At 41.7% G+C, this 25751-nt stretch overlaps 1 protein-coding gene across 2 annotated transcripts in view; it reads right to left on the bottom strand.

Moving 5' to 3' along the window:
- Positions 1–17344, bottom strand: part of LOC125891490 (kelch domain-containing protein 8B-like) — a 313979-nt gene extending 296635 nt beyond the window's left edge. The window contains exons 1-2 of one of the 2 annotated variants that reach the window (XM_049580824.1): positions 17113–17344; positions 16060–16617 (exon numbers count right to left, since the gene is read on the bottom strand). In XM_049580824.1, coding sequence (XP_049436781.1) covers positions 16060–16450 — 391 coding nt within the window. In that variant the 5' untranslated portion in view covers positions 16451–16617; positions 17113–17344. Of the gene's footprint in view, positions 1–16059 lie in introns of both variants that reach the window. The other variant, XM_049580823.1, reaches the window with a different exon arrangement.
- Between the last annotated feature and the right edge of the window lie 8407 nt (positions 17345–25751).

Consider the following 25751-nt stretch of genomic DNA (forward strand, 5'->3'; position numbering starts at 1 on the left):
TGTTTATGTTTGTATGTTAGCTAGATAAAAGGAGACTTAGCGCAAAATGTGGCCCCAGGACTACATTTTGACGATAGCATGGACACAGGCTCATAATGTGAAAACAATACTAGCCCCTGCTGCTAAAAAACAAAAACAGACGCAAAAATTGTAAAGTACGTGACCACCAACTGTTTTGGTATTAAAACAAGATACAACTATATTCTTTTTTCAAAGAGAAAACTACATTTAGGACATGTTTAGCCTAGCTTAGCATAAAGATTAGACAGAGTCAAGCTAGCTGACTCCAGCTCTGTACTTAAAACCAGACGATATAACTTTAAAAAGAAGAAATAAATTCTACCTCACGAGTTGCACCACAGCTTTGCTCAATTCAACATCTGCAGCTACTTGGTCTGGAATGACCAGTAGCTTATGATGGCTAATGTTAGCTAAGGTTAGCCAAATTCAGGCAGATACTGCTGTGGCAAGCATTGCTAACTCATTTCACTGACTTTATGACTCTCCCCTACTTGTGCCATTTTTCAGCAAAAATTATATAATTTGCTTTAATGTAGATATGGGATTTATATCAATCTTCTTGTCTCACTCATGGAAACAAAGTAAATAGCGTGTTTAATCCCTTAAAACAACACTATGTCAATGTTTTGCCACTGAGTGAAGAGGCCTCATTAATGAGAGGTGTTGCTAAGTCAGTGAACTGAATCAGTAATGTCAGTTATACAACAATATCAATATTAAGTTTGCTAACATTAGGCACCATAAGCGTGTGGTCATGCAAGACTCAAATAAGTTCCTATAGTAGTTTCACTTGTGTTTCACAAGTCTGAAGAAAATGCTTATGTTTCTGTCAGCTGCTTGCAGCCCATAATAAGTGATACAGTGTTGGATGAGACGTGCATATGCAGAAACTCCAGCTTGTGCCCTCCAGCAGAACATCCCAACTTCAGCTCAGCCAGGCCACACTATCAGAGGCTTCTGTCATCAGAGACTGATACCTAGAATAGAAACCACTGTGCTCAGCGCTGTGGGTTTAGAGCTTTACTAAGGTGCCTGAAAAGCAAGAAGTTTGAAACTTTGTTCTGAGCAAAAGCCTTACTTTTTTTAAACTAAAAGGAAAGACCTTGTCAAGCAAAACAGACTTAAGTATGAGTGCAAAGTCCCCACAGACAAATGTCACTTTGATGTCATTATCTCAGGCTTTTCTGCTCTCATGAATATATATGCGTCTAAGAAAAAAAATCCTTTTAAAAAGACAAGTTTTTTAAAGTTGCATAAATGTCTGCACAAACAATCACGTGTTTGAAAAGAGCATTTACATGATGTGAACAAGCTGTTCAGACTACAATTCAGTGTCTCAAGATAGTCTGAATGGTGGTGTGTGTGTGCATGTAAGTGTGTGAGAGAGTAAGTGAAAGACAGGCATTATTTTTTAAGCAGCTGTATTAATATAGCAACAAACAACTATTTGCTATTTAAAGATACAGTGGAGTAATGGCGTCTCGAGCAGAGAATGAGGACATGCACAGGTCGTAATCCAAGTTTTGCTGTTCATTGTTGTGGTAGACTGCTGAAATCAGGATGGCATCGTCACGGAAGAGTAGCGCCTACCCTCTGGTTTCCCCCCAGTTTACACCAATAGCTCTGTTAGCACTGTCTGAGCTGTTTGCACCAATACCTGCAAGCCACCGGCTCAGACAACCTCTGAATCATAGATACGCTCTGAATCTTGTATAAAGCTCCTTTAATGAGGAAAAACAGAAAAGTAAAAGTTACAATTGCACACACACACACACACACACACACACACACAGATATAATTAGCCTCTGTGGTGAGCCTAATCCAGCTCATTTGAAGCTAAAAGCAAACAGATCTCAAAAATGGCCCCAGTGCACTCATACGTGTGTGTGTGTGTGTGTGTGTGTGTGTGTGTGTGTGTGTGTGTGTGTGTGTGTGTGTGTGCAATTGTAACTCTGTGATCTGTTGGTCAATCATAAGCAATAATGCAGGCAGAAGATCACGAAATCAGATCAAAGAGCCCTAACATCCTCAACAGGGACTGTGGGTGTGCCTTTGTCTGTCATTTCAGAAAATATACACCACTGTTCTCATTTAAGGCCATTACAGTGATGTGAGGAATACAAATGTGTGTGAGAATGACTGTGATAGCTTTCCAGGTGTGATTATGACTAAAAATGAGCCCCAACTCTATTCTGATTTTCCTGGATCTGCTCTCCAGGTCTAACAGGGATGATTGGCTCATCTTGTTCTACACAAAAGCAAAGATATATCATTATATTTAACCAGAGCCAGACAAATCTGTTGTCCCATGAAAATGACTAGTAATGGTTTGTGTACTTATTTTAAAAGGGATTAATGTTGATGTTACAGACTCATTCAATTCATGTTCCACCTTTCTGTGGTCGCCTGCCATTTCCACATGTTGGATGTATGTTTTGGCCACAGTGTCATTGGTCACAACATATTACAGCTGTAAATGTAATGTATCACTGATAAAGCACTGTTTCGTCACTGCAGCCAAGTCAGCTGATTAAAACAGCGGGTCAGGTGGAAAAATTCTGTTTTTAAGGGGTGTGCAAAGCTTTGGGAATCTCACGATTTAATTTGATTCTGCTTGTTGGTGTCACGATTCAATTGGAAACTATTATCAGGCTCTTAACCCAAGGTAATGTGTGCCAAACCATTCACTCCACTGAAATGCAGGGCAGTTAAGTTAACTGGTCTAGATATCTGACTGAACCAAACAAAAAGAGGTGGAAAAACAATGTAAGAGAATATAGCTTTTTGGTCTCAAAAGGTTAACTGCAATGTGCTGAAAGTCTTTTGCCTATATGAGAATTATGAAATTAATTCAGAGTGCTGTAGACCACATTTACTGGGCGTTTTTAGGGATCCTTGCTTTGCAGTTAGCCCAGATTGTTATGGCAAGGATTCAAATGCAGCAGATTAAAACAAAAATATGTTTTAAGATAATTCGTGTTGTTTACACCAAATTCCTACCCTATGTAACTTAAATATAGTAACATCTGACCATTCTTGACACGTTTTTGGTGGAAGGAGTAAAAATTTATCATCTTCAACATTTGTTGTGTTATGGTTTCAGAATAATGACGACAGTTGGGGAACAATTAGATACAAAATAGTTTCCAAGCTCTATAGGAAGATGTTTTTCCCTGTGCAACTATCATGCTTTTCTCTACTGATGTACAGATTTCAAGTCATTTTATTATCGCAAATGGCTTGAAAAAAGTGCATACAGCTGCTGTAAATGGGAAAAAAATCTCCCTAGCATAGCATGCATCAACCCCCCCCCTAAGTCTGGACTGGGCCCCGAATGTTTAAACATCTAGCTCCGCCCCTGCTGCTATGTAAGCTACACATCTAATGTGTGCACACCAAAAACCTCCATGCAACATACAAAAAGCAATTTTTTTTTGAAACTGCAAATCCATCCAGAATCGAATAGGATAAGTATCACCATTCCTATGTGAATAGTTGTTACTTAGAAAGTTCATGACTTTAGTTGTTATGGTGCTGGAAATTGCTGTTTTCCCCAGCAGTAACACTGTAGCTGTCTCTGGATAGCTAGCTAAACCAGACGGCTGCTAGACATCAGCTTGCTGGGATTATTATTTTTGGTACCTTACATTGGAGAAGTCACTGACACATATTAGTTAAGGGAGTTAGGTAGCTCAGGACTGCCACAGTAAGCACAGTAAACCACTTTATTTTCCATGCAGTGGAAGAGTGTATTCATGTGTGTGGCCCTTGCAGGCTGTCATCACAATATATATCAATATATTTTCCGACTTTTTAAATTAACTGATTGATGTTTAAAAATACTGCCACAGAATGTTGTTTTCAGAAATTAAGCACAAAGTAGACTGAGCCTTTATTGTACTGCAGACCTCAGTGTCCTGTTTGTTGCATGCTTACTGAGATAACAATGCTGTTTTGGTCTATTCTTAAGAGGAAGTTTCTGGGAAGAAATCATTTTATTTTTCTGAAAGAAAACATGAAAGCATGGTTTTAAAGAGAATCCAAGTATTAAGTTGGTTGAAAGAATTTCTGTTGCAATACACAACTGTGGCTCCACGCAGGATGTGTACTGAACATGAGAGGTGTTTCTTTTCATACCACTGCAAAATAATATCCATCTACAGTGCAACGCACAAAAGCGCAGGAGGTGATCAGTGGAGCAGGTCAGGGAGCAAACTCCAGCACTGTAACCGACTGCTGCAGAAAACCTTTGAGGAGACATGGTGAAAACTTGTTAGATAACGCCGCACAATAGCTGAATTTTCCTTTGCAAGAGGAACCATTTGATTCACAGAAACTGCTGATACAGATGCACAGAAACTGCTGAGGAATCTGTCTTGATGTGTCCTCTAGCTCTTCTTTACCATGTTCACACAGAGACGTAGAGACAGAATCTAAATTGGCATCAGTGTTGATTGAAAAAAAGCTCCCAAAACCCTGGAAAAACATCTCTTACTAGTCCTCTTCCGGGGAGGTTTGTTATTTAAATGGGTACATGCATACCTGAAGATATTTACTGCTTTGATGTTTATCATTTACAAGACTATGACTAGAAAGTGCAGTCAGTGGGGGGCAGATCACCCAAGGCCACTTTGATTTTGTAACTCAGCAGACACACCGCAGTGCGTTTAAGAAGCTAATAAAAATACACGCCTCAGCTATTTTAGATGTAGTCATGGTGTGTTGCACAGAGCAGATTGATTGTATTTTTACTAAACAGCCAGAAATCCATGTAGCCATGACTGGACTTTGAAGTGTATTAACTTTGTCTGAAGGCTACAGCACAACAATGTATGAAAAACATCAATAAAAGCAATTAAAATCAATGAAAAATAAACTATTTAACTACGCACACTAAGCACAAATATCAAGAGAGAATGACCAGATACCAAAATATGCAAGTGTACAACATTGCACAGGCAGAATGCTTAACTTCTGAAACACTCCTGTTGTGGTATGACACAATGTAGTGGACAAAACAAAACCATGTTGCAGCTGGTCCTAGTGGAATTCTCCCTCCCAGCTCAACTAATTCATCTTGCAGTGTTCTTAACTTCAGTAGATAATAACTTATCGGATATGGGATTAATCTGCAGACGCTCCAGTTCAAAATAAGACCAAACATTTCTATGGATGTCAGCTTTTGACCCACAACGAAGGTCAAAATGTGGCCTGTAACAGACAGTAAGGATGCCATTTTTAGTCAAGATGATTTCCAGAAAACTTGTACAAACTTGTACTTGTTCAAGAAGTCTGGAAAAACCGCAACCAGGAGAGATCCATGAGCATATAGTCATACATATGCACACAATATATGAGGCTGATTGGTCCAGTAGTTTGTGACATTAGCTGCAAATAGACAGAAACACACACATAGAATCACATAGGCCGAGCTCCATCACCCTACATACTTCATTCTCTCCAATCACAAATCCATCACATGACCAAACTGACCCAAAACTTACAAACAATATCACATCGCAGAGAACATAACAGCACCCACAGCAGGATGACACAGACTTTTTAATAGTGCAGTCTGGAGCTCCAGGAGCCCAGAAACCAGGTCATCACAGCTTGTTCAAGAAAAGCAAGCAGGAGAAAAAGATGTGGACCGTGCAATACGAAGTTCTGAAGCACAAAGAAAGCAGACACATTACATACTTAATTAAATTTCAAGAATCAGAGGCAACTACTGTGCCATTTTAATTATTAGAAAAAACACATTGCAGTATAGCTGCCTTCAAACGTTCTTGTCTTTCACAAGAGGAGAGAGTGAAGTCTGGGATTTTGATTGTAACTGACTTCACACCTTCTGCCCCCCCTAAAGAAGACTCGCTCCTCCGCCACTTTGAAGCCATGACAGCGCGCCTTTATCTTCTTCCTTGTAGAAACATACTTTATATCTTTCAGGAGCTCGACAGCCCTGCGGAACAGTTATTTTTTCAGTCAGGCGGTGTGCAGGCCAGCTGACAGACAGACACTGACTGTTGACTAAGGAGAGGGTAGCGGTCGTTAATCACAGACCGAGGGGAAGAGGAAATTATACTCATCTATGCAGCGCGGGTACGACACTTTTGAGTCATACTACAGCAGCAATTAAAAAGTGGCTCCTCTAAGGTATGACGAGGACTAACAGCTTGATATTCTGAGGGAGCAGTGGGGGATTGCATTTATTATACATACTGTTTCATGTATCTGTGCAAACTGAACTAAGCCAGAGGAGAAAGACATGTGTATCATGGTTATCTGAGGTGTGAGCTGATCCATGAGCGAAGTAAAAGAGGTGAGAGGGGAAAGATGACATTAAAGGGCAGAGCCGAAACTCAAAGAAAAACGAAAAGTGGGCCAGCGTTTGAGCAGAGGGATGTGGGATTTCTATACAGCAGCATTTGGGGATTAATGATGAAGGATGAAGACGCAGAAAGAGAGAAGTGGAGGATGAGACAGAGAAATCCACACACATACAGGATGTTGGTTTCAGGCGAGGCGGCAGAAGGCATCACAAATATGCACACAAACACATACATGCATGTTCCACCAGCTGCTAATTTAGGATGACACAGAGAATTCAGACACATGCTCTGTGTGAAGCTCTGCCCAACACACGAACAGACATTTTCAACTAATCTGCTCGCTCCCTCTGATTAGTCTAAAAACAAACACGGCAGTCACACACTTGTTGCCAAGGAACAGCAATGCTCGCTTAATCAGGCGCCTCGGAAATGCAGAGAAAGTCTAAAGACAGGGTAACAGCTCGGGGGCGACTGGTGAGAGGAGAGGAGAGGAGGCAGGAGAGGAAAGGAGAGAACAGAGAGGAAATGAGAGGAGACAGGTGAGAATAAAGAGGAGAGGAGATTAAAAAAGAGAAGAGGGGGGAAAGAAAAGAACAGAGAGGAGAGGAGGTAACAGAGAAGACAGAACCAAGAGAAGAGGGTTAGGAAATGAGAGGAGAGAACAGAGAAAGAAAGAAAGGTCAGAAAGGAGAGGAGGGGAGACAAAAGAGTGGACAGGAGACAGGAGAGGAAAGCACAGAGAGGAGATGAGAGAACAGAAAGGAGAGGAGAGGACAGAGAGCAGAGTCTCTGGGGCTGAAGAGCAGGCCAAGACATGTCAATCATCGGACCACCACTGAAAGACACAAACAAACACAAACACACACACACACACACACACACACACACACACACACACACACACGCACGCACGCACGCGCTGGTTCACCCCAAGACATCAGAAGGCATCAGTGGAGAATGTGTGGATGCTGGCTGAAAGCACATCCCAACACATGCACGACGCACACACTGACGAGTCTCTCTGTTGGTTACACACACACATACACACCGTCATACACACACAAGAAAGCTTGGGTATTTTTCACCAGTTTTTTATACACCTATCCCTGGCTGCAGTAAAAAAAGGATAAAAACAACTTGCCATTGCTGCCAAGCACACAGTTTAATGTACACATTAGCTGTGGCTAATCCTGCAAACAAAACTCGCCTCTTGTGTAAAGACAGGTTTAGGGTTGATTCATCACTTAGTATAAGGATTTGAGGAGGACAGGTACAGAACTACTCAGTATGTCAGAGACGATGGAGGCCAAGAAGAGTATGATATGTAAGATATATGTGTTACCTTAACAGTGCTCCCCCTCCACAGTCACAGTCATGCAGATATCCATTCCATCTGATGCTGATGTAAATTCATGAGTTTAATTACTAACGGTGACGAGCATGTTGGATGGGTAGCCCGCACCATAGCGGAGCTCAGTCTTGCGTAAGAGCGCCCTTAGCTCATCCAATGATGCTTGCCTTTTCCATTGCTCTGCTGCAGTTTATATCCTTTGTATTTCATTCCCTCTGAGCATCTCCTGTTTATGACAGAGGCCACAGGTGATGGCCCTCATTCTTTATGACATAATGTTCATATAATATGACATTCTCCAAGGATATCAGCCTAAACTTTTTTCATTCTGTAAAGGTAGTATCCTCAAATTGAACTTACTACTGTGGTCCCCATGAGCTTCTGTTTTTTTTCTCTCTTTGTTTTCCTTTTCCAGTTTGGTCATTCTTATGTCACTCTCATTTTGACTTCACTTCTCATTTTACAACTTAAAAGGATACCAGCGCAGATTATATCTGATGCTAACTTAATTCTGAGGCACAACTGTGTTTCTTCACACATTCATGCACAGATACAAGTCCTGACAGCCTGACAGGACTAGCAGGAGGATGTAAACACTATAGGCACTCAGAGAGTGGGTGCGCTGCTGCATCAGTGGTCGATCGCACATGCCGTGTACACGTGACATCTTTGGTTGGAGTCCAGCTGAGGACCTTCATCTTCTAACTGCTCATCTCTTTCATGTAACTCCCATCTCTCTGACAATGAAACAGGGCAAAATAAGTGTCGGCAGCAGTGCTGTTTCTCACTAGCAGTGCATGCAGTGTTTCAGCCCAGTGCCTGATCAGTAATGAGTCTATTTAAATTGTCTGTAAAGGCAAATTACGACTAGTAAGATGCACTGAACCGGCGATTGTGACACCAAACTACTTCTAGGTGTAGCCACCAGTCAGTGCAAGACGTGCTTCAAGTGCTGACGGATGCAATTTGCACGCGTCAGGAAAATCATACACATGACCAACTAATATAAGTGCCTTCCTGTTGGTGAAATCTTGTATCTGAATAAATACATCCCAGCTGTAACCATGACATCCTGAATGCATATTCAGGGGACACTTTGAATGTGACAACCCAAACTGCCTGAGGTTTATAATTATTTAAATGAAGCAACAGGGTTTAAAAGCCACTGTTGTGCACATGCCACGCACGACTCCTCTCATCACTGCTCCGCACCTCCATCAGCCTCACACCGAATCTCATTTAAATTCTGTATCCCTCAAGGACAGCTGGAACTGCAGGAGTTTCACATGACTCAGCCGCAGGCAAACTTTCTTAGACGTGACTGTGCACAGGGTTCTGGATAATGGTTTCTGAAAAATTTCGTTCCAAATCCTGGAGCTTTGGCGGGGATGGTAACTGTGCCACTGCATATTACAGGAAACAGTGTAGTGTGTATCCATGTAGACTAGAATATAATGAATATTGGCAAGTCCAGTATCCAATTAAAGCAAGTTTCTTTACTATTTACACGAATAGCCACTGGTGGCCAATAACCATCAGCCTGCATACAGCAATTAAGGTGTCACACACATACACCTAAACACACCACACACAGTGGTCATATAGTTGGTCATTTGTCACACAGATGTCAGGAGGCATCAGAAAATAACATGAACAATTGTACTGTCTCTACAGTAACAATGCTTCAAAACTGTCCTGCAGTAATGAACAACTGGGTGATGTAAGTCTGAAAATCAGCATGCACAACAGCAGACATAATCCTCATGGATTAACACCGGGTCCTGTCGTTTTACGTTCCATAGGATTACTGATGGTGATGATTATCAGCTTCACCAAATCTCCTCTTCCTTCCACAATCACTGACAAATTGAAACAGTGTGGATGAAATAAATAATTGTGAATGAACAGTGTTAGCTTCCTGTCTCAAACATGGAAATATGGACAAAGTGAGACAAAACAAACAAAAAATGTAGGTATAACAGTGTTGTCGCTGGTGTAACTATGCAAATCAGCTGTTGAAATGGTACTAAGGGTGGCTATGTATGGCACATGTGTGTATGTGTATTAACATGTGTATATTTATAATTAATAATAGTGTGTTTGGTATCAGGTGTATTTATCTTTTTTCCCTTGCCCTGTATGTCCTGTACTGTCTATTTTTACTGTTCACACTGAAGCTGCCAAGAGGACAAATACACTCCCGTGTATTTCTGCTGCAGCACTCACCAAACATGAAAACATGAGCACTCGAGCTGTTAATGTTAAGCTTTTCTTTAATGGGAGTTTTTCTTTAATGAGTATGGCAGCACCCACTTAGGGAAGTGTTGTGACTGCGGGGCAACAGAGCAGAACTCGTCTGCTGCACTAGTCTCTGGACTGAAATCGTGTCCCATCTCCATGCTCATTACACAGCCACAGACTGCAGTTATAGTTTCCCAAAACACTGCTCTCTTTGGTATATATATATATATATATATATATATATATGTATGAATCAGGCTGCATTTGTGTATTCAAAAAACTGAAAGAAAAAAAACCTGTAATATTAGCAATATGGTCAGTGTATGTAAGATATCGACCCTTCACTGAGTCATGTTAGTCTTTAGTATTTACCGTAAAACTCGGAATATAAGTCGCACTGGCATATAAGTCGCAGTCTATTTTTTAAGGTCTCAAACAGGGAAAACAAGGTTTTATATTACTATTTGTTAATAAAAACGTTATACAAGTTATTCCTACACTGTTTCCCTTTATTTTTAATTTGAAACACATTCAAAACACAATAACCTCTTAAGCAGCTTTGGTTACTTTTCAGATTGCAATTTTCCAAACAAAAACAAGAGACAAAAACAGGCATGTCACTGCATTGTGTTTATGTTTCTTACAGCTGTACCCACTGTATGGTGCAACATAACAGATGTAAAGATGTGCACAGCATTAAGCTATAGGCTGATTCTTAGCTGCATCTGAAATCCCATACTATCATGCTATTTAGTATGCTAAAACAGTATGTTTTTTAAGGGTGTCCGAAGCCTTAGTGTGAAACCAACAGTGCATGAATAGCATACTAATTCCACTGAAACATCACAGTATGCAAACAGTGGACACTACGCCAGCATAAATATCCTACAATGGGTAAGCATGAGCAAGTGCAGACATATGCAGTCCAATCAGCATGTGGTGTTTAAAAAAACGCAAATACGCTACATTTTAAAAAAGCAAGCAGTCACACAGCAAAAAGAAAAAAAAAATCACTTATAGAAATCAAAAAATGTAATGCATCGAGATACACAAATAATGGTTTTATAATCAAATCATGGCCCTTTAAATCTGAATCTTATTGTGAGGTATTTAGGCTACATCCATGATATTGTGGTAAAAGACTGAGACTAAAGATGTCCCCAGCACAAAGTCAGCATACGCACCAGTTTATCATACATGTAGAATACACTGAAATAAAAAGAGCAACATTGCTCTTGTATTGTGGGGTAGACAGATGGCCTGTTACAGTTATGTATAACAGGAAAAAAATGTAACCCTGTTTATATGTAAGATGCTGGTAAGATTTGAATAAGCAACACAGGTTAAATTTATGATTTATAGTTCATATTTCACTTGTATTGACTTTAAAGAGAAAGGGCTTTGAGGTTGAAAGTAACTGATGCATTTGGGAAACATTAAAGCTATCACTGGCTACGGTTACATGATGGCTTCTCATTCAGAATGAAATAAATCTGAATGAAATCATTCGGAATTAAAGTCTTTCCAGGTAGTTTACATGGGAAATATTCATTCCAAATGAGGGTTTACACGGGAGATCAGTTCAATCGCCTTTATTCAGGTCTGCGCAAGGTTTTGGTCAGGGAAGGTTTCTGATTGGATAGTGGGCGGGCGGACGTTACGTGTTTACGTTTACCGGAAGAAAACACTGTAGTCCTCGCTCCGGATAACAAGATGTTTTGCTTATAGCAGAAGCAGCAGTACGACAACAATCTTGTTCTGCTAATGCGTCGTCTGTTTAGGAGGAGAAGGGAGGTAGAAGACCGTGCTGTGGCGAATGGAAACCGGTGAGTGCAACAAGTCCGACTGTTCTATCTCAGCCTGTTGCTATGCGCGCTATATACGTCATCGCACCAGAAGGGCAAGGAAACGAGCATGCGCAGAAAGACCGGAATGAATTTAAAGAGGAATGAGTGTATACATGCACACAAAATTCTTTCATTCGGAATGACAAATGGATTAAACCACCCCCTTTAATCGGATTTAATTTTCAATCGGAATGACCGTTTACATGACCACTTTTAATCGGAATGGCCTTTCATTCCGATTAAAAGTGGAATTAAACTGTGCATGTAAACGTACTGACTGGTAACGAGTTTCCCCAAATTCAAAACAGGACGAGCCACTAAAGTTATCCTCAACTGTGATATAAAATCATAGCATCTGGGAAAGCTCCCGCACAGTCGATGTTTTAGCTCTGAACCTGGCTTTCCATCACTGTCAGGGGTATGTAAGCTGGACATGCAAACATTTGCAGGTTATGTTCCAGCAGATCCATACATAGTTACAGCTGCTAAGCTGTGATTGGACAATGGTTATTCAGCAGGAGGGTTTAGTCAATGCAAATCAATTGAAATGTCTATCTGCATTTCAGTTTTACAGATTTGTAGTTTCATATATTGACTAATTTTACCCCTTTAATCCAACACGTAATGCTTAATATGCATTGACTACAACATTCCATTAATGCATGAACTGGTTGCACTGCATTACACTCAACAGTACCTGTCTTCTGCAGGGAAGGGGTGACATTGTGTATTAAATCACCAAGTGGAGGAAAAATGCATATTACAGAACTATCCCCTCACTTTGTCTCTATTACCTTTAAAGGTCACGTTTGGTGCTCCGTTTATTAAGTCGGCTCTCAGCAGCATGCAGATGTAAACACAGGAAGCTGTAGTGAAGAACTTGTGTTCTCTCCCTGTTCATTGTCAGCTTTTGGTCTTTTATCAATGCAATATTTAAACTCTCTCTGGACTTTTTGCCAACATATATGTGGTATATCTTTTCCCCTCTAATGACCTGTGATCACTTCATTTTCTTGTTTCCTTCCTCCCACTCTTCTCTCGTTCTCGCTTTCTCACGACTCTCCCTTCTTCTGTGCCAACATATACAACCTCAGACAGCCTGCACACGCCTGGGGAATGAGTATTAAGTCCAGTATGTTTATTCAGTGGAGGTGGACTGCGTGACGACTGGCTCTTCCACACGAGCCATGTTTGACATTCAGCTAAAGCACACGAGCTAGCATGGACACAGACAAGAGATATAACAAGAGACTTGTACAAATACACACATGCAACCTATTAACACCTCATCACATCCCCGTAAACTTGGGACTAGTCCAGTGCACTATTTACTAAACCTGAGCCCGAGTTAAGCACCAGCTGCATGATTTGTGTGAGTAGCCATCGATCTCAGCGCCCCTCAACTCTAGCCACAAATGAACAGCTTCCACTCCAAAGCCACTTTATCAGCTTCACAGTCACTGAAAGGGGCTTGTCCCAAAATGAACAGCTCATTAGTTAACTTCACCACTTCAGAGGAATGGGTTTGTTGTTGCTGTTGTTGTTTCAAAGTCTAATGTGTCAAAGTAGCTGCGTAATCAGCTCATAATGAGCCTGGATGAAGTTTTTGGCAGAAGGCTAATTGATGGGGTGAAGGCACAGTCCCGCAGTGGCACATTTAGAATATCAGAGCAGAAATCGAATGAACATTGCACTGCAATCAAGTAAACCTGTCAAACTAAGATTGGATACGTCTAATATGTATGTGGATAACAAATATCTCCCAGGAACACTTCAGCACACCTCTTGACTCAGAAACACTCTACAAGTCATCCAAGGAAAATTGGTTATTTAGGCTCAAGTTAAGAAAAGGATTAAACATGTAATGTAAAGCACTACCTTTCCTCAAAGCAGTGGATTAAAATTTTATACTTCAAGCCCCTGGAGGGGTCAGTTAATTCCAGGAATTTAGAAATGTACACAACTAACTTTTCTTCTCTTCTTGCCATAGTAATCTTGAGTTAAGACAGACGCAGACAACAACAAGACTAAAAGGAGCTCTATGCAAAATTCAGAGCGCATACTTGTCGGCACGTTTCTCAACATAAAGGTTGCTGAGCTGAGGGCTAGTAGCTAACAGTTCTAACTCTATAAACAACACTGAACAATGCAACAGTGCTGACAGAGCTAACCAGCGTTAACCAAGAGGGAATCAGATGGTGGGCGCTATGCTACTGCGATGACGCTGTCTCATAATCAGCAGTATAACCACTGTACAGTGTTGCCTACTCTTCCCATTAAAGTAGCTTGCATTAGCTCCAAAAGTCACCAAAATTCACCAGATAACGGCATATATGTTGGTGACATTATCGGGCATTCATTTGGGAAATTGGAAGCAATTTACAACTTCAATGCATTAGACTCAATAGAAAAATCCTTGAAATTTATTTGAATGCAATAAGAGCTTATTCGCATGTCCAATACAGAGAGTGAGAACATCTGTAGTCACCTCACCTTCTGCCTGCACAACACTGCTAGACACCTGCTAAAGCTACATGTCCCAAGCTAAAAAGTTAGCTTCATCACCACTGGATAATCTACATAGAAGGCATGGAAATCAAGGAGCAGCATTGTTAGCCCTAGTAGCAACTAAATAACTATTTCTGTCACAGTTCATCTCTGCCTCACCACTCTGCACCTGCCTGCTTCAATCTGCCAATCAGACACACCCCTCTCATCAAGCCAACTCCTCTCACCTGTGCTCTCTGTTTTGCTCTGGCTGCATTTAAGCCCCTGCTCCACACTCATTCATTGCCAGATTGTTCTCAATGCTTGCACCAGACTCTCCAGTGTTTCTCTGCCTGATCTCCCGGTTTCGACCCTGCTTGCCTCCGACTATCCTGCCTTACCGATCTCCTGGAAATCCCTTTCTGGATTCTGCCTGTCTGCTCCCTTGGCTATCCGGTGATTACTTGATTCAGCTCTACAGAGTGAGTGTTACTCCCGTCTCCTCTGTGGCTTCCTGCAGTTCTGTGACTCTGATTATTCCTTCACTGAGTGAATACAAGACTGAGTTTTACGGACATTACTCACCAGTGTCCTGGTTTGGTTCGGCTGAGCCTAACCTCCAATCCCCACTAAAGACTGTTAAAGGCCAGCGACCAGAAGACAGACTGATTTGCCTACTGCCACTGTTTCCTGGACGTGTGCTAATAAAGTTTGTTACCAATGATACCTGCCTGTCTTTGTGCTGCTATTGGGTCCAAACCAAACCCTTTACAATTACTGTATGATAGGGAAAAAAATGTAAGCGCAGACTTAAAAGTTGCAACCAAACCAGAGGATAAGTTTATGATTTACATGACAAAAGGATTTAAGATTGAGGACAGAACGAGTATGCAAAAATCCTCTTGAATAAACTTTACTCAAATCCAAATAAGAGCAGATCATAGCTGTAAGCTAGACTTTAAAGTCTGATACTGTAACATCCGGCACTGGTCCTGAATTGGGCTTTTTATAATGTAACCTGTAACCCCACGTAATAATGTTGGTAGCTTATGATATAATAACTCCATGCCTTGGGAGTGGTGGTAACTTAGGTACCTCAGTTAGCCAGGCATGCTAGTTTTAGTGGCTTATGTCAGAGCAGACCACATCCTGCAAACTCTGTGTGCCATGCTCCATGTTCATCGTTTCAATCGGCATGAGGAGAAATCCAAAACCGGTCTGGTCACAACTGCTAAGCTATGATTGGATGTTGCTGTTTAGGGGAGGGGTTTAGAAAATGGTCAATTGTTGTCTTTTTCCAAAGTCATTCTTTTAATGCAAGAATAACAATAGACACAGAGGTCAGCGAATCTGGGTTCAAAGTTCCAAGTCGGAAAATCTTTACAGTGTGCGCTGCTACATCTGCAGCTGTTTAAGCCTGAGACAAACCTGACGACAAGCTAAAACTTACAAAGACCAAACAAACCACACATAAAGACTGATTCCACCAACTTGCACAGATATTTAAGTCCTTAACAGTTAGGAAGGAGCATAAACTTCCAACCTCAAAAACCCATTAGACAACACATTGAAAGACTTGTCAGAAATGATAGCAGAGGTGTTAGATGACCAAGAAAATTCTGCAAGAACACTCAGTGTCACATGTTCTTGTACAACAGTCATGGATGATAACCAGCAGCTTGCAGAGTTTATATGCAGTGCCATTTGATGAGTCATCATACCCATATCACATTCATAATCAGAGAAGCAGCATCTCTCACATTCATTCCACTTTCCTACCTTTCTCCACAGTGGTGACTCCCATGGATGGCTGACCCAGGCTCGCCCTCATCTCCCATTTGCCCTCATCTGGGTGGTACATCTCCACGGAGGACAGCGGGGTCTGCTGCTGGTTCATGCCCCCGAGCACCATGACCTGGCCCCCCAGCGCTACAGCCGAGGCCCCGGCCCGCGCAGTGGGCAGCGGCGGGAGCTGAGTCCATGTCTGGCTCTCTACATCCAGGACCTCAACGCTGTCCAGGGGCATGCCCGTCTCACTGCAGCCCCCCAGCACGTAGAGCAGGCCTTCGTGGTAGACGGGGGTGCAGTAGACGCGGCGCTGTGACATGGGGGGGAACTGCTCCCAGTACAGGGACTTGACAGGACTCACCGCCATCTCCTGCACAGGCATGTCTCCAGGACACAGAGGAGGGGACACACCATCACACACCTCGCCGGGGAGGAGGAAGAGGATAGAGGGAGAGGGTGCAGTACGGGGGCTTGCAGCGGTAAGACAAAGCTGAGAAACAAGCGGAGGCACAGGCTTGTTTCTGTCTGTTTGAGTAACCACCTGAACTCCTGAGTCCACAGGGGAAAAGAGACAAGAGAAAGTGAAAGATGGGTAGAAGGAGGGGGGATGACGAGGACAGGGATGCCAGTGAATGAAAGAATGGAGAGAATGGGGAAAAAGAAAGAGAGAGGGAATGAGGAGAGTGTCTAACTCACTCCTCAGCCAGATGTCACGACTCCCTCTCTATTCAAATGTTTTATTCATCTGACTGTTTGGTGTTTTCGAGCAGCGAGGCCATCTGCCCTTCAATCCCCTCTATCCCTTTCTCTCCGGCCCTCTTCTCTCCTTCACTGCATCATGCAGGGAGGTTATTTTGGTTAAAGTTTTGGCTTGAGTATATTCCTAGGGAAAAAAATGCTTGAAGAGGGTGTCGTAGGGCTTAATACTTAATCCTACAAAAACCTCAAAGTCAAGAGTGGCGGAGTTGAAAAAGAGAAAAACCAACGAGTGGGGAAATGGCACTGGATCAAAGACCTGGGAAGAGAGAGTTAAAGAACACTGACCTTCACTTGTGCCCTGATAATCCAAGAGAAAGCCTTTGCAGCAGAGAAGTTTATACCTTCAAACAAAAGGAAATTATTCAGGGCTACCAGTCCCCCTCAGCTGCAGCTCTGCAGTTCTATTTGCACCCTAGTGATAGAGCCTATGGTGGAAAAAAAAGACTTTAATAAGTGAACCAAAGTCTTTAAATGGAAACTCTATGGGAGTGTAATGACTGCAAGACTTCCTTGCATTTTTAGAAAGATCCCCCCCCCCCCGTTAATTAAACAAGAACTCCAAATCCCGGAGCGTCTTTCTATGACTTGCTGTCAGCTTTGTGAACTGTGTCCTTTGCAGCTTCCTGGTAGCTTTGGAGAGGATGAGGGTCCCTTGGTGGCGCCAAACCTGGAAGTAAAGACAACGCAGGATTAGACGAGGAATTGGAGTATAAATTAAGTCCCAGAATGACAATCTTCACTGAGGGAGAAAATAACAGCCTTTTTATGTGCTCAACAATTACATGTCATATTCTTTCCGATGGTTATACTGATTAATAAAGAAGCAGGCGTTCACACCCAAAACAGCCCTGCGTTAAACGAGGCAAAGGGCTGCGAGGTACTGGTGAGACAATGAAATACAGGACATTCATTTTTAGACACAGATCCGTGAATTTAAAGGTTTATCAATGCCAAAATACTGCACAGCACTTTATAATACTGAGACAGGATTTTACAACTCTGAGTTATCATGCTGGCAATCATGATCTTTCAGCACAATGATCTCAAGGTAAACTGTAGAAATACAGTGCTCACACCACTAAGTAATCCATGAGGAATGTGCACTTGCAGACACTGTGTGAATGTCTAGCGCAGCCCAGGTTCAACCTTTATGCCAGACGACCCTGCAGTTGTTTCCGGAGTCCTCTGTGTTGGCACCCCTGCTATGCTGCCAGACTGGTCTCATTTTATTGATTGAGAGGGCTGCATTCTTTCATGCCGAGCTATAGTCAGTCTAAACACAGCCTTGGACTGGCTTCCTTCGATTCACAAGGTTTTTCTTTGGCTTCTATTACTCTCTCAGATTAAAGGCTACAGAAAATGTGACCTAAAATAGGTTAAAAAAAAAACAAAACAAAAAAAAAAACAGTACCTAACACATAAAAATCCAGACATCTGGATGGTGGGAGTGTTTCTTTTGAATGCAAATGAATCGTGAAGATCTTCATCATAATTAAAATGACCTCAAGACATCACAGGCTGTGGCAAAATGTGAACAAATGTATACAATCCATATTTTTATGCCACATAAGATTTTAAATACTTGATATGCAAATTCAGCAGAGCAGCATCGCTATATTTAATTAAACATCTTATCAAATGGAAACTATTTATGCTGAACACTAATGGAGTATTAATACACCTGGGATAATGGAATGCCTTTATGTAACTTATTTTCATTAAATACAACCACCCAATGAATAGCACAAGGTCTTTCAGTCCGTCAAACACCAAGACAGGAAATTAATTCCATTTTAGCAACTTATTTAGTTACAAATTCACAATTTTGAGTTTGCAAGGAAACTCAACTGAACTTAAACCTTTACAAATCCTTCACATTTAAAAAAAACTGCAACTTCGAAGACATTTTTGTTAAAAAAAAAAAACTAAATCTGTGGCGTATAGGTGAAAATTACAAGTTAAAGTCTGTTTGTTTCTGACTAACTAAAAAATAACCCTGTCAAGTATAAATAAATGCAATCAGAATCCCGTTATGTTGACAGCGATGAATATGTTTACATGCATAAAATATTCCGGTTTTGTCCTTATCCTGAAGAAATCAACATTCCTACAAAGCTGTTTACATAGCTAATGCAAATAAATATTCCACTAATACTCCTGTTTACATGCAGCCATGCATACTCTGATTAACGTGCCCTAACATGTCAATTATCACGTCAGAATATGGAAAAGGGGAACGGCTGAAGCTGCCTCTCATTTTGCTTCTTTGGATTAAAAAAGGATTTTTCAAATATTTCTACCAGTGGCGGACTTGCTAGACCATGCAACCACAGCCTCCCACTTTCATTCCTTGAAACACATTTTTGAAAATGTCTGCATTACAATATTTGCAGATGTACAAAAACCTATTCATATCCAACTCTTTCTTAATCTTTAAAAGTAGGTGTGTTTCTCCTTCCGACCAGAACGTATAGATGACAACGCACAGAGCTGACTGTAATCAGGCAAGAACACACGTGTTGTAAACCGTGTTAAAGTCCCCAACTATTCTGAATGTGCTGCATTTATGCCCAAATAATGCTATTAAAACTTGAATAATATCATCATATCCCACGTCTTAATCAGAAGATGATAAATTCTGATGACCACACCAAATTCAGAAAATTGTCATATTTGGAATAATAGTGAAAGTTTAGTGCACGTGTAAACATAGTCACATAGTCATAGTCTGGCTGTGTGTGTGTGTGTGTGTGTGTGTGTGTGTGTGTGTGTGTGTGTGTGTGCCACAGACACAGCAGCAGGCGAGCACACTGTGACCTAAGGACTGACAGGGAAACCAATGACATTTAGCAGGTGGTGAGATTGAAATAAAGCTACACAAAATGTCTCTGTGTTACTCAGTTACTCCTCTGCCATCTTCATCTTCTAGCTCACACTCACATTATATAGAGAGATATGTATATATATAAAAAAGTACTATATCCATAATTAATTATGCTTTCTTCCTGGTGCCAATTAGTGGCCTGAACCCTGTGGACACTCTGACCTTTAACAAATGAGAGGGAAAGAGAAATGAGGGTGAGAACAGAAAGGTTAGTGTATGTCCAAACCAGCATTTACTATATATGTGTGCTGTCATGGTAACTTAGTTCAGTAGCTGTAGAAAAATCATGCCATGCACCACTTGCTTTGGAAAGAAACATTTGCATTACATTCATATATTATCATATATCCATCACTGTATCTCCTAAGGTGTGTACCGACAGTAGCTTATTTCTGTTCGGCTAACACACTCATACTTTGCCTTTCAACATAAGGTGCCAATACACAACAACTCCCATGTGTGTGTGGGTGGTATGAAGAGTGCTGGTGGCAAAGTGCAAAAATAAAGCCAAATCAAAGATGTGAGACTGTGAATGCCGATGACCAGCCGGATCCCTTTATGACAAGTCCCCAACTGTGGGTTGAACAAGTCAAAACAAAGGCATTATAGGATGTGATTCAGAGAGGGCAGGGAACACACTGCAGCTGCAGCGCAAATCTCATAGCCACCATTCCTGGCACAGTCATGGGCTCCATGTACTTGCCATTATTAGCCATTATTTGTTATTTGTGTACTGTCATAACATGGCTGTGCACAGATCAGAGCTTGATATTTACTAACCAGGGAGCAGTTTCACAAAGGCCATGCGTGAGTTTTATGCACATTTAGTTTGGGAATGGGCTAATCCTCTTTCCTGTTTGACATCAATAGAAAACATATGAAACAAATATTTTCTCAAAAATTGCCAAGTTTGGGTTTGTTCTGAAACATAATCACATATTTGGTCCTCACATATGCAGCAGCACTATGAAGTCTGGCTAATCTCAGAGGAGAGAAAAACATGTGCACACTTGATTTATAATGAATTTGAATTACTCATTATTCCTCTTGAACAGTTACATTGCAATAACTAAACCCTGCTTACTCTTATTCAACTTGCAGAGAGTAAGATAACATAACTAGCATAAAGAGCCAACAGACAATTGACCAAGCTCACAAAAAATACTTAAGGTGGGAGGAAACGATCTTACTTCAAAGTTTAAAAAAGTGCACCTACATGCTAGCGTTGGACCGGTGTTAAAATTTTCAAATTGGTTTCATATTAAGCCAAAAAGTGGACCAGACCGGTATCCCAAATTTTACCTCTAGTGTTGCACTTGACGTCACAGCAGCTCCTGAGAGTAACATAATGACACTGGGCTCTAGTTTCGGAGATGCAGCGCACCTGCGCTTCACCAACTGGGTGTGGCCAGGCGGATTTCGCAAGTTTGGCACACCGTGCGCCTGGCACAGCTACTCCTCTTTCCCACCTCCGTCCCTCCTACCTGCGCAAGTCTGAAAGAGGGAAGAGAGAAGGCGTGGAGTAGGTTTTACACACATCACACCAATCAAATGAGCCCCTCTCCTCGCCCTTAAATGCGCCGCGCGAAGGCGTAATGAGAGTTTACTCAATTCGCCATGACGGAAGAGAGCAGCAGCGTCAGACGGCCAAACTTCTCCCAGGAGAAAACTGATGTTTTGGTCTGGGAGGTCCAAGCTCGCAGTGTCCGAATATACGGAACTGCGAGCAGACCTCCACGGGCTGATGATGCAAAGGTAGCCTGGGAGGAGGTCACAACAATTGTAAATCAATGTTGTGCTTCTCTCGTGCGCGTGCGCTCTCTCTTTCTCTCTCGCAGTCTCACTCTATTTCTTTTCTTTTGACTTTTCCAAGATGACAGATGCTGAATATATACTCCCTATCTGATGCTGTGGCTGTTTGTGGTTGGCTGAGAGGGGTGTGAACTCATTAGTTTGCAGCTGTGTTAATCAAATCAGGTTGGGTTTCCATTACGCGTGCCAAACGTGCCAAACGGTGCCAATCCCCTTTGATCTGACATCAGATGTGACGGGACAGTCGATATAGAGATACATTTATGTGCTAATTGCAGATAGTTGCATTGAATAGTGGTTTTGGGTATTTATTACATTATTAATGTGCCTGATATTCTGGAAACCTGCCTGTGAGGTTTTGGTGACGTGTGTGCACTGTCCGCTGGTCAGCCAAACTTCCACTTACATCGGCTGCGCTCCGCCTGCGCTGGCAGTAGACCTGGTTTCAGCTGGCAAGCTTTTAGCGCACCTTCGGCGAAGCCTTTTGGCACAAAACTGTCACTGCGCCAAGCTGGATCTGTTGACACCTCCCCCTGCTGCGCCGCCACACCCATCTCAGTGCACCTCAGTCTACCAAACTACCAAACTGAGCGCGCCTCGGGTTGCACTGCTCGAAACTAGCTCTGCGCGGGGTTCGCCACCCTGCACCGCCCTGTGCCGCGCCGGGAAACTAGAGCCCATTATGTCCTAACAGCAAGCAAGTGGCTATCACGTCATGTCACGAAACATCAGAGCTCTTTGTCCACATTGAATCCAGTAAGTATGCACTTCTGTTGCATCAGTTAAACACACCATCATCAGTAGATCAGACTGGAGATGTAATCGCTTAAAAGACGGGGGAGTAGCTGTTTCACTCACGGCCAGTTAGGACACCTCTCACATCAGCTTCAAATCCAAAGTGTTGCCATATTGGTTCAGTTTTAGTTTTCTAGATGACCTAACTTTTCCGTGTCTCCTCTGATCACCTCAAAAAGCATAAGAACTTTTCCCTCTTCCACAGCTCCTGTAATTTGATCTCCTTTATGATGTTGGTGGCCTGTCAGACAGTAGTTGCTCCATTAGTTTTTTTTTTATAAACAAACACGATATTATGTTAATCACGTTGTCAAATTGCCTATTACTAATGCAGTACAAGTTGGATTTAGCACTGATGCTGTTGTGTCAGCACAGGTTGCTGATGTAGACTAGCCTATGTTTTCATTTGCCAGAATGTACCATAGAGAAAAATGCCAGTTAGGCTGGTTTGCATTTAATCAAATGGGGTTAAGCTCATCCACTGGACCGAATCAGCAAAACTGGAATTCGACCCAAAACTATTCAAACCATCCTGTAAGTCATCCTACATGTTCACAGTGTGTAAAACAATGCTTTTACCAATCTCTTAAAGCTACAGGCTCCATCAAAGTGTGTATCTCAAGAAAGTGTATAATGTTGCCAGCACTTGTTATCTTTTATGAGTGTGTGTGTGTGTGTGTGTGTGTGTGTGTGTGTGTGCGCAGTGTCGGGAACTCTGTTGTGCATCGCCACTGCACTGCCTATCGAGGCAACTACATGAAAAAAATAGCTGACTGGGTGTTTTGTTCTTCTTCCATTATTTATCAGTGTTCTTTGATTTTGGGAGGCGAGCCCGAGCCTACTGCTTTGTTACGATATAAAGATTCTGACACAAACATGCTCCTATTACAGGGGGTAAATATTCATGGCAGCGTGGAAATATTTGATGTACAATATGCGGGTTAAGTCTTGCTGCTAAATTTAACATCTGAAGCTTGTCGTAGCATAAACGCTGCACCCATATCCTCGTACCTCCAAGAAGAAAAAAGACCTCAGACCTTTCTGTGGGTCTTACTTCAAGTGAGTTTACAAGAGAGATAAGTAGACATGGTAAACTCAAAATTATGCAAGTATATTTTATTTAGTTGACAGTTCATCACTGGAAAATATCATCTCACTGTCTTTCTTCCCTTATGTTATGCTTGATGAGGCCAAAAATAGGTGACTTAAAGGCCATTATGAATTTATATATAGCTTGGGATTAAACTATTGTGGGTGTTTCATTTAAGGACCTAATTGAGTCGTTTCATTATATAATACCAGTAGGCTAAAGAGTACACACCGTTCTCCTAGTGCTCAGCTGCTGGAGATGATTATACTCTCTGGTTATCACAGCTGTGAATGGTGCCGTGTTCGAGTGTGCATGGCAGATGCGACTACAACCAAGACTTCCTGAGGTGCTCTGTCCCTACTAGCAACACATGCTTACAGCCCTAAAACAGTGAGCCAATAACACAATAACAGCTCTATGCAGGGATTCAACCGCCTAGGGAAAGTAATAAGGAGAACATTTACAGCGGTATGACTCTTTAGGGATCCTGAAGTTAAATTTTATTTGAAATTGTTAAAATGTTCAGATTTATCAAAGTGAAGCTGTTTTACCAAATGACCATCTTAAAGGAGCAGAAACTTCTCCCATGTGCAAAGCATGAACTCCTGGTTAGAATTCCTTCAGTGTTCAGGAGGTTTTTACCATAAGCCGTATTATCACAGAGGTCTCTTCCTCTCCCCAAACAAATAGACTGGGTCAGGGGTCAGCAACTTTTACTGTCAAAAGAGCCATTTTTAGACAAAAAAGCTCTGAAATAATTTGCCTGGAGCTGCAAAACATATTTGAACCTTATAATGAAGGTGACAATAACTTGTGACCATTTACCAATGTTTTACCACAAGGTGGCTACTCCACAGGGGGCTATTTATGATGGTTTGGCACTTGAATTTCGCAGGGTTGGTGGTAAAGCAAACAAATGTGTTCACGCACTGTTAAATTCTTTATTGCCCTCCAAGACTTTTTTTGATCTGGAATTCATAGCTAGCTTAGCTTGGGAGATCCAAGACATGTCATGGCTATTTAGGTTCAGCAAAATTGATGATAAGCTGTGATAAGCTGTATGATACATATGTAAATGATGAAAAAACATTTTTTAATTCTGTGTATAGGCTATACATTTATACAATAGAGAGTGTACGAATGACTCAAGGCCTACAACAATGAAAAATGTAAATTCAAATGTTATAAAATAGCCATTATTAATTTCTATATAATTTTTTGCCAAAGCCACAGGGAGCCACTGGAGAGGGGCAAAAGAGCCACATGTGGCTCAGGAGCCACTGGTTACATGGTAAAAATCTGTGTTTTTCCTGAGCTGTTCGGCTTGTCATTCAATTCAATTCAATTCAATTCAATTCAATTCAATTCAATAGAACTTTATTCATCCCAAAGGAAATTCTTAGAGGGGCTACTAATACGGTGGCTGACACAAACATGCAAAAAACACAAAAACATGAATGGTCCTAACTAGAGCCAGTGTTTGCTTTGTCTATTCTGAGCTACTGTAGAAACATGGTGATGCAACATGACAAACTCTGTGGACAAGGGTCTGTTCCTTATAGATTCCAATGGCTCATTTTAAGGTTATGAAAACCAGATGATTCTTATTTTTAGATGATGGTACACTAAAGAAAACATTAACATTATATTCCATTTCTGCCAATATATCTCCCTAAATTCTACACACTGGACCTTTAATGTTTGATTAAAGGAGCTATATGTAGGAAATCTAAAGCAAATAGTCATAAAATCCTCCTAATATGTCACAGAGACTAAGGAATGTTCATATAACATACCGATCTCACCGACAACAATAGTACAGCCAGAATATTCACATTTAAAAATTTTTTTTGCAGTCTACAAATCATGTTTATGTTTTGAATTTGTGTTTTGGCCTGTTGCGCCACCCACCGCTGTCTACCAGTCACGCAGTCAGTAGAGTCTCAGCATCAGTTACAGTTACGACTGAGCTACAGCAGCACGGCAAGCAGCATTAGCAGTGTCCTGGTACACAGCATTAGCAGCCGGCTCCTCCTCAGCTGTATCCCGGCAGCAGTGTTAGCAGCAGAGAAGCCGGACTTGCTCGAACGGTCCGCTGGAAAACCGAAGATCAAGGATGCGGCGACGTGGCCCTATCACGGCAGCCGCCCGTGGGCAAACAAATCAGTCTCCAGCGTGCCGCTGTCCAGCAACCTCGAATCTGTAGGGGAGGGGGGGCGGACACAACTCACGGCAGTATTTTGAATTTGAGAGCAGTAACCGTTTTGGCCACATTCTTACATACAGCGCCTTTAACTTGTAGTTGTATAGCTTCATTTGCAGTGGTGTACATAAAGTCTGCAC

This window comes from Epinephelus fuscoguttatus, linkage group LG7 (genome assembly GCF_011397635.1).
Source record: "Epinephelus fuscoguttatus linkage group LG7, E.fuscoguttatus.final_Chr_v1".
Classification (NCBI taxonomy): Eukaryota; Metazoa; Chordata; class Actinopteri; order Perciformes; family Serranidae; genus Epinephelus; species Epinephelus fuscoguttatus.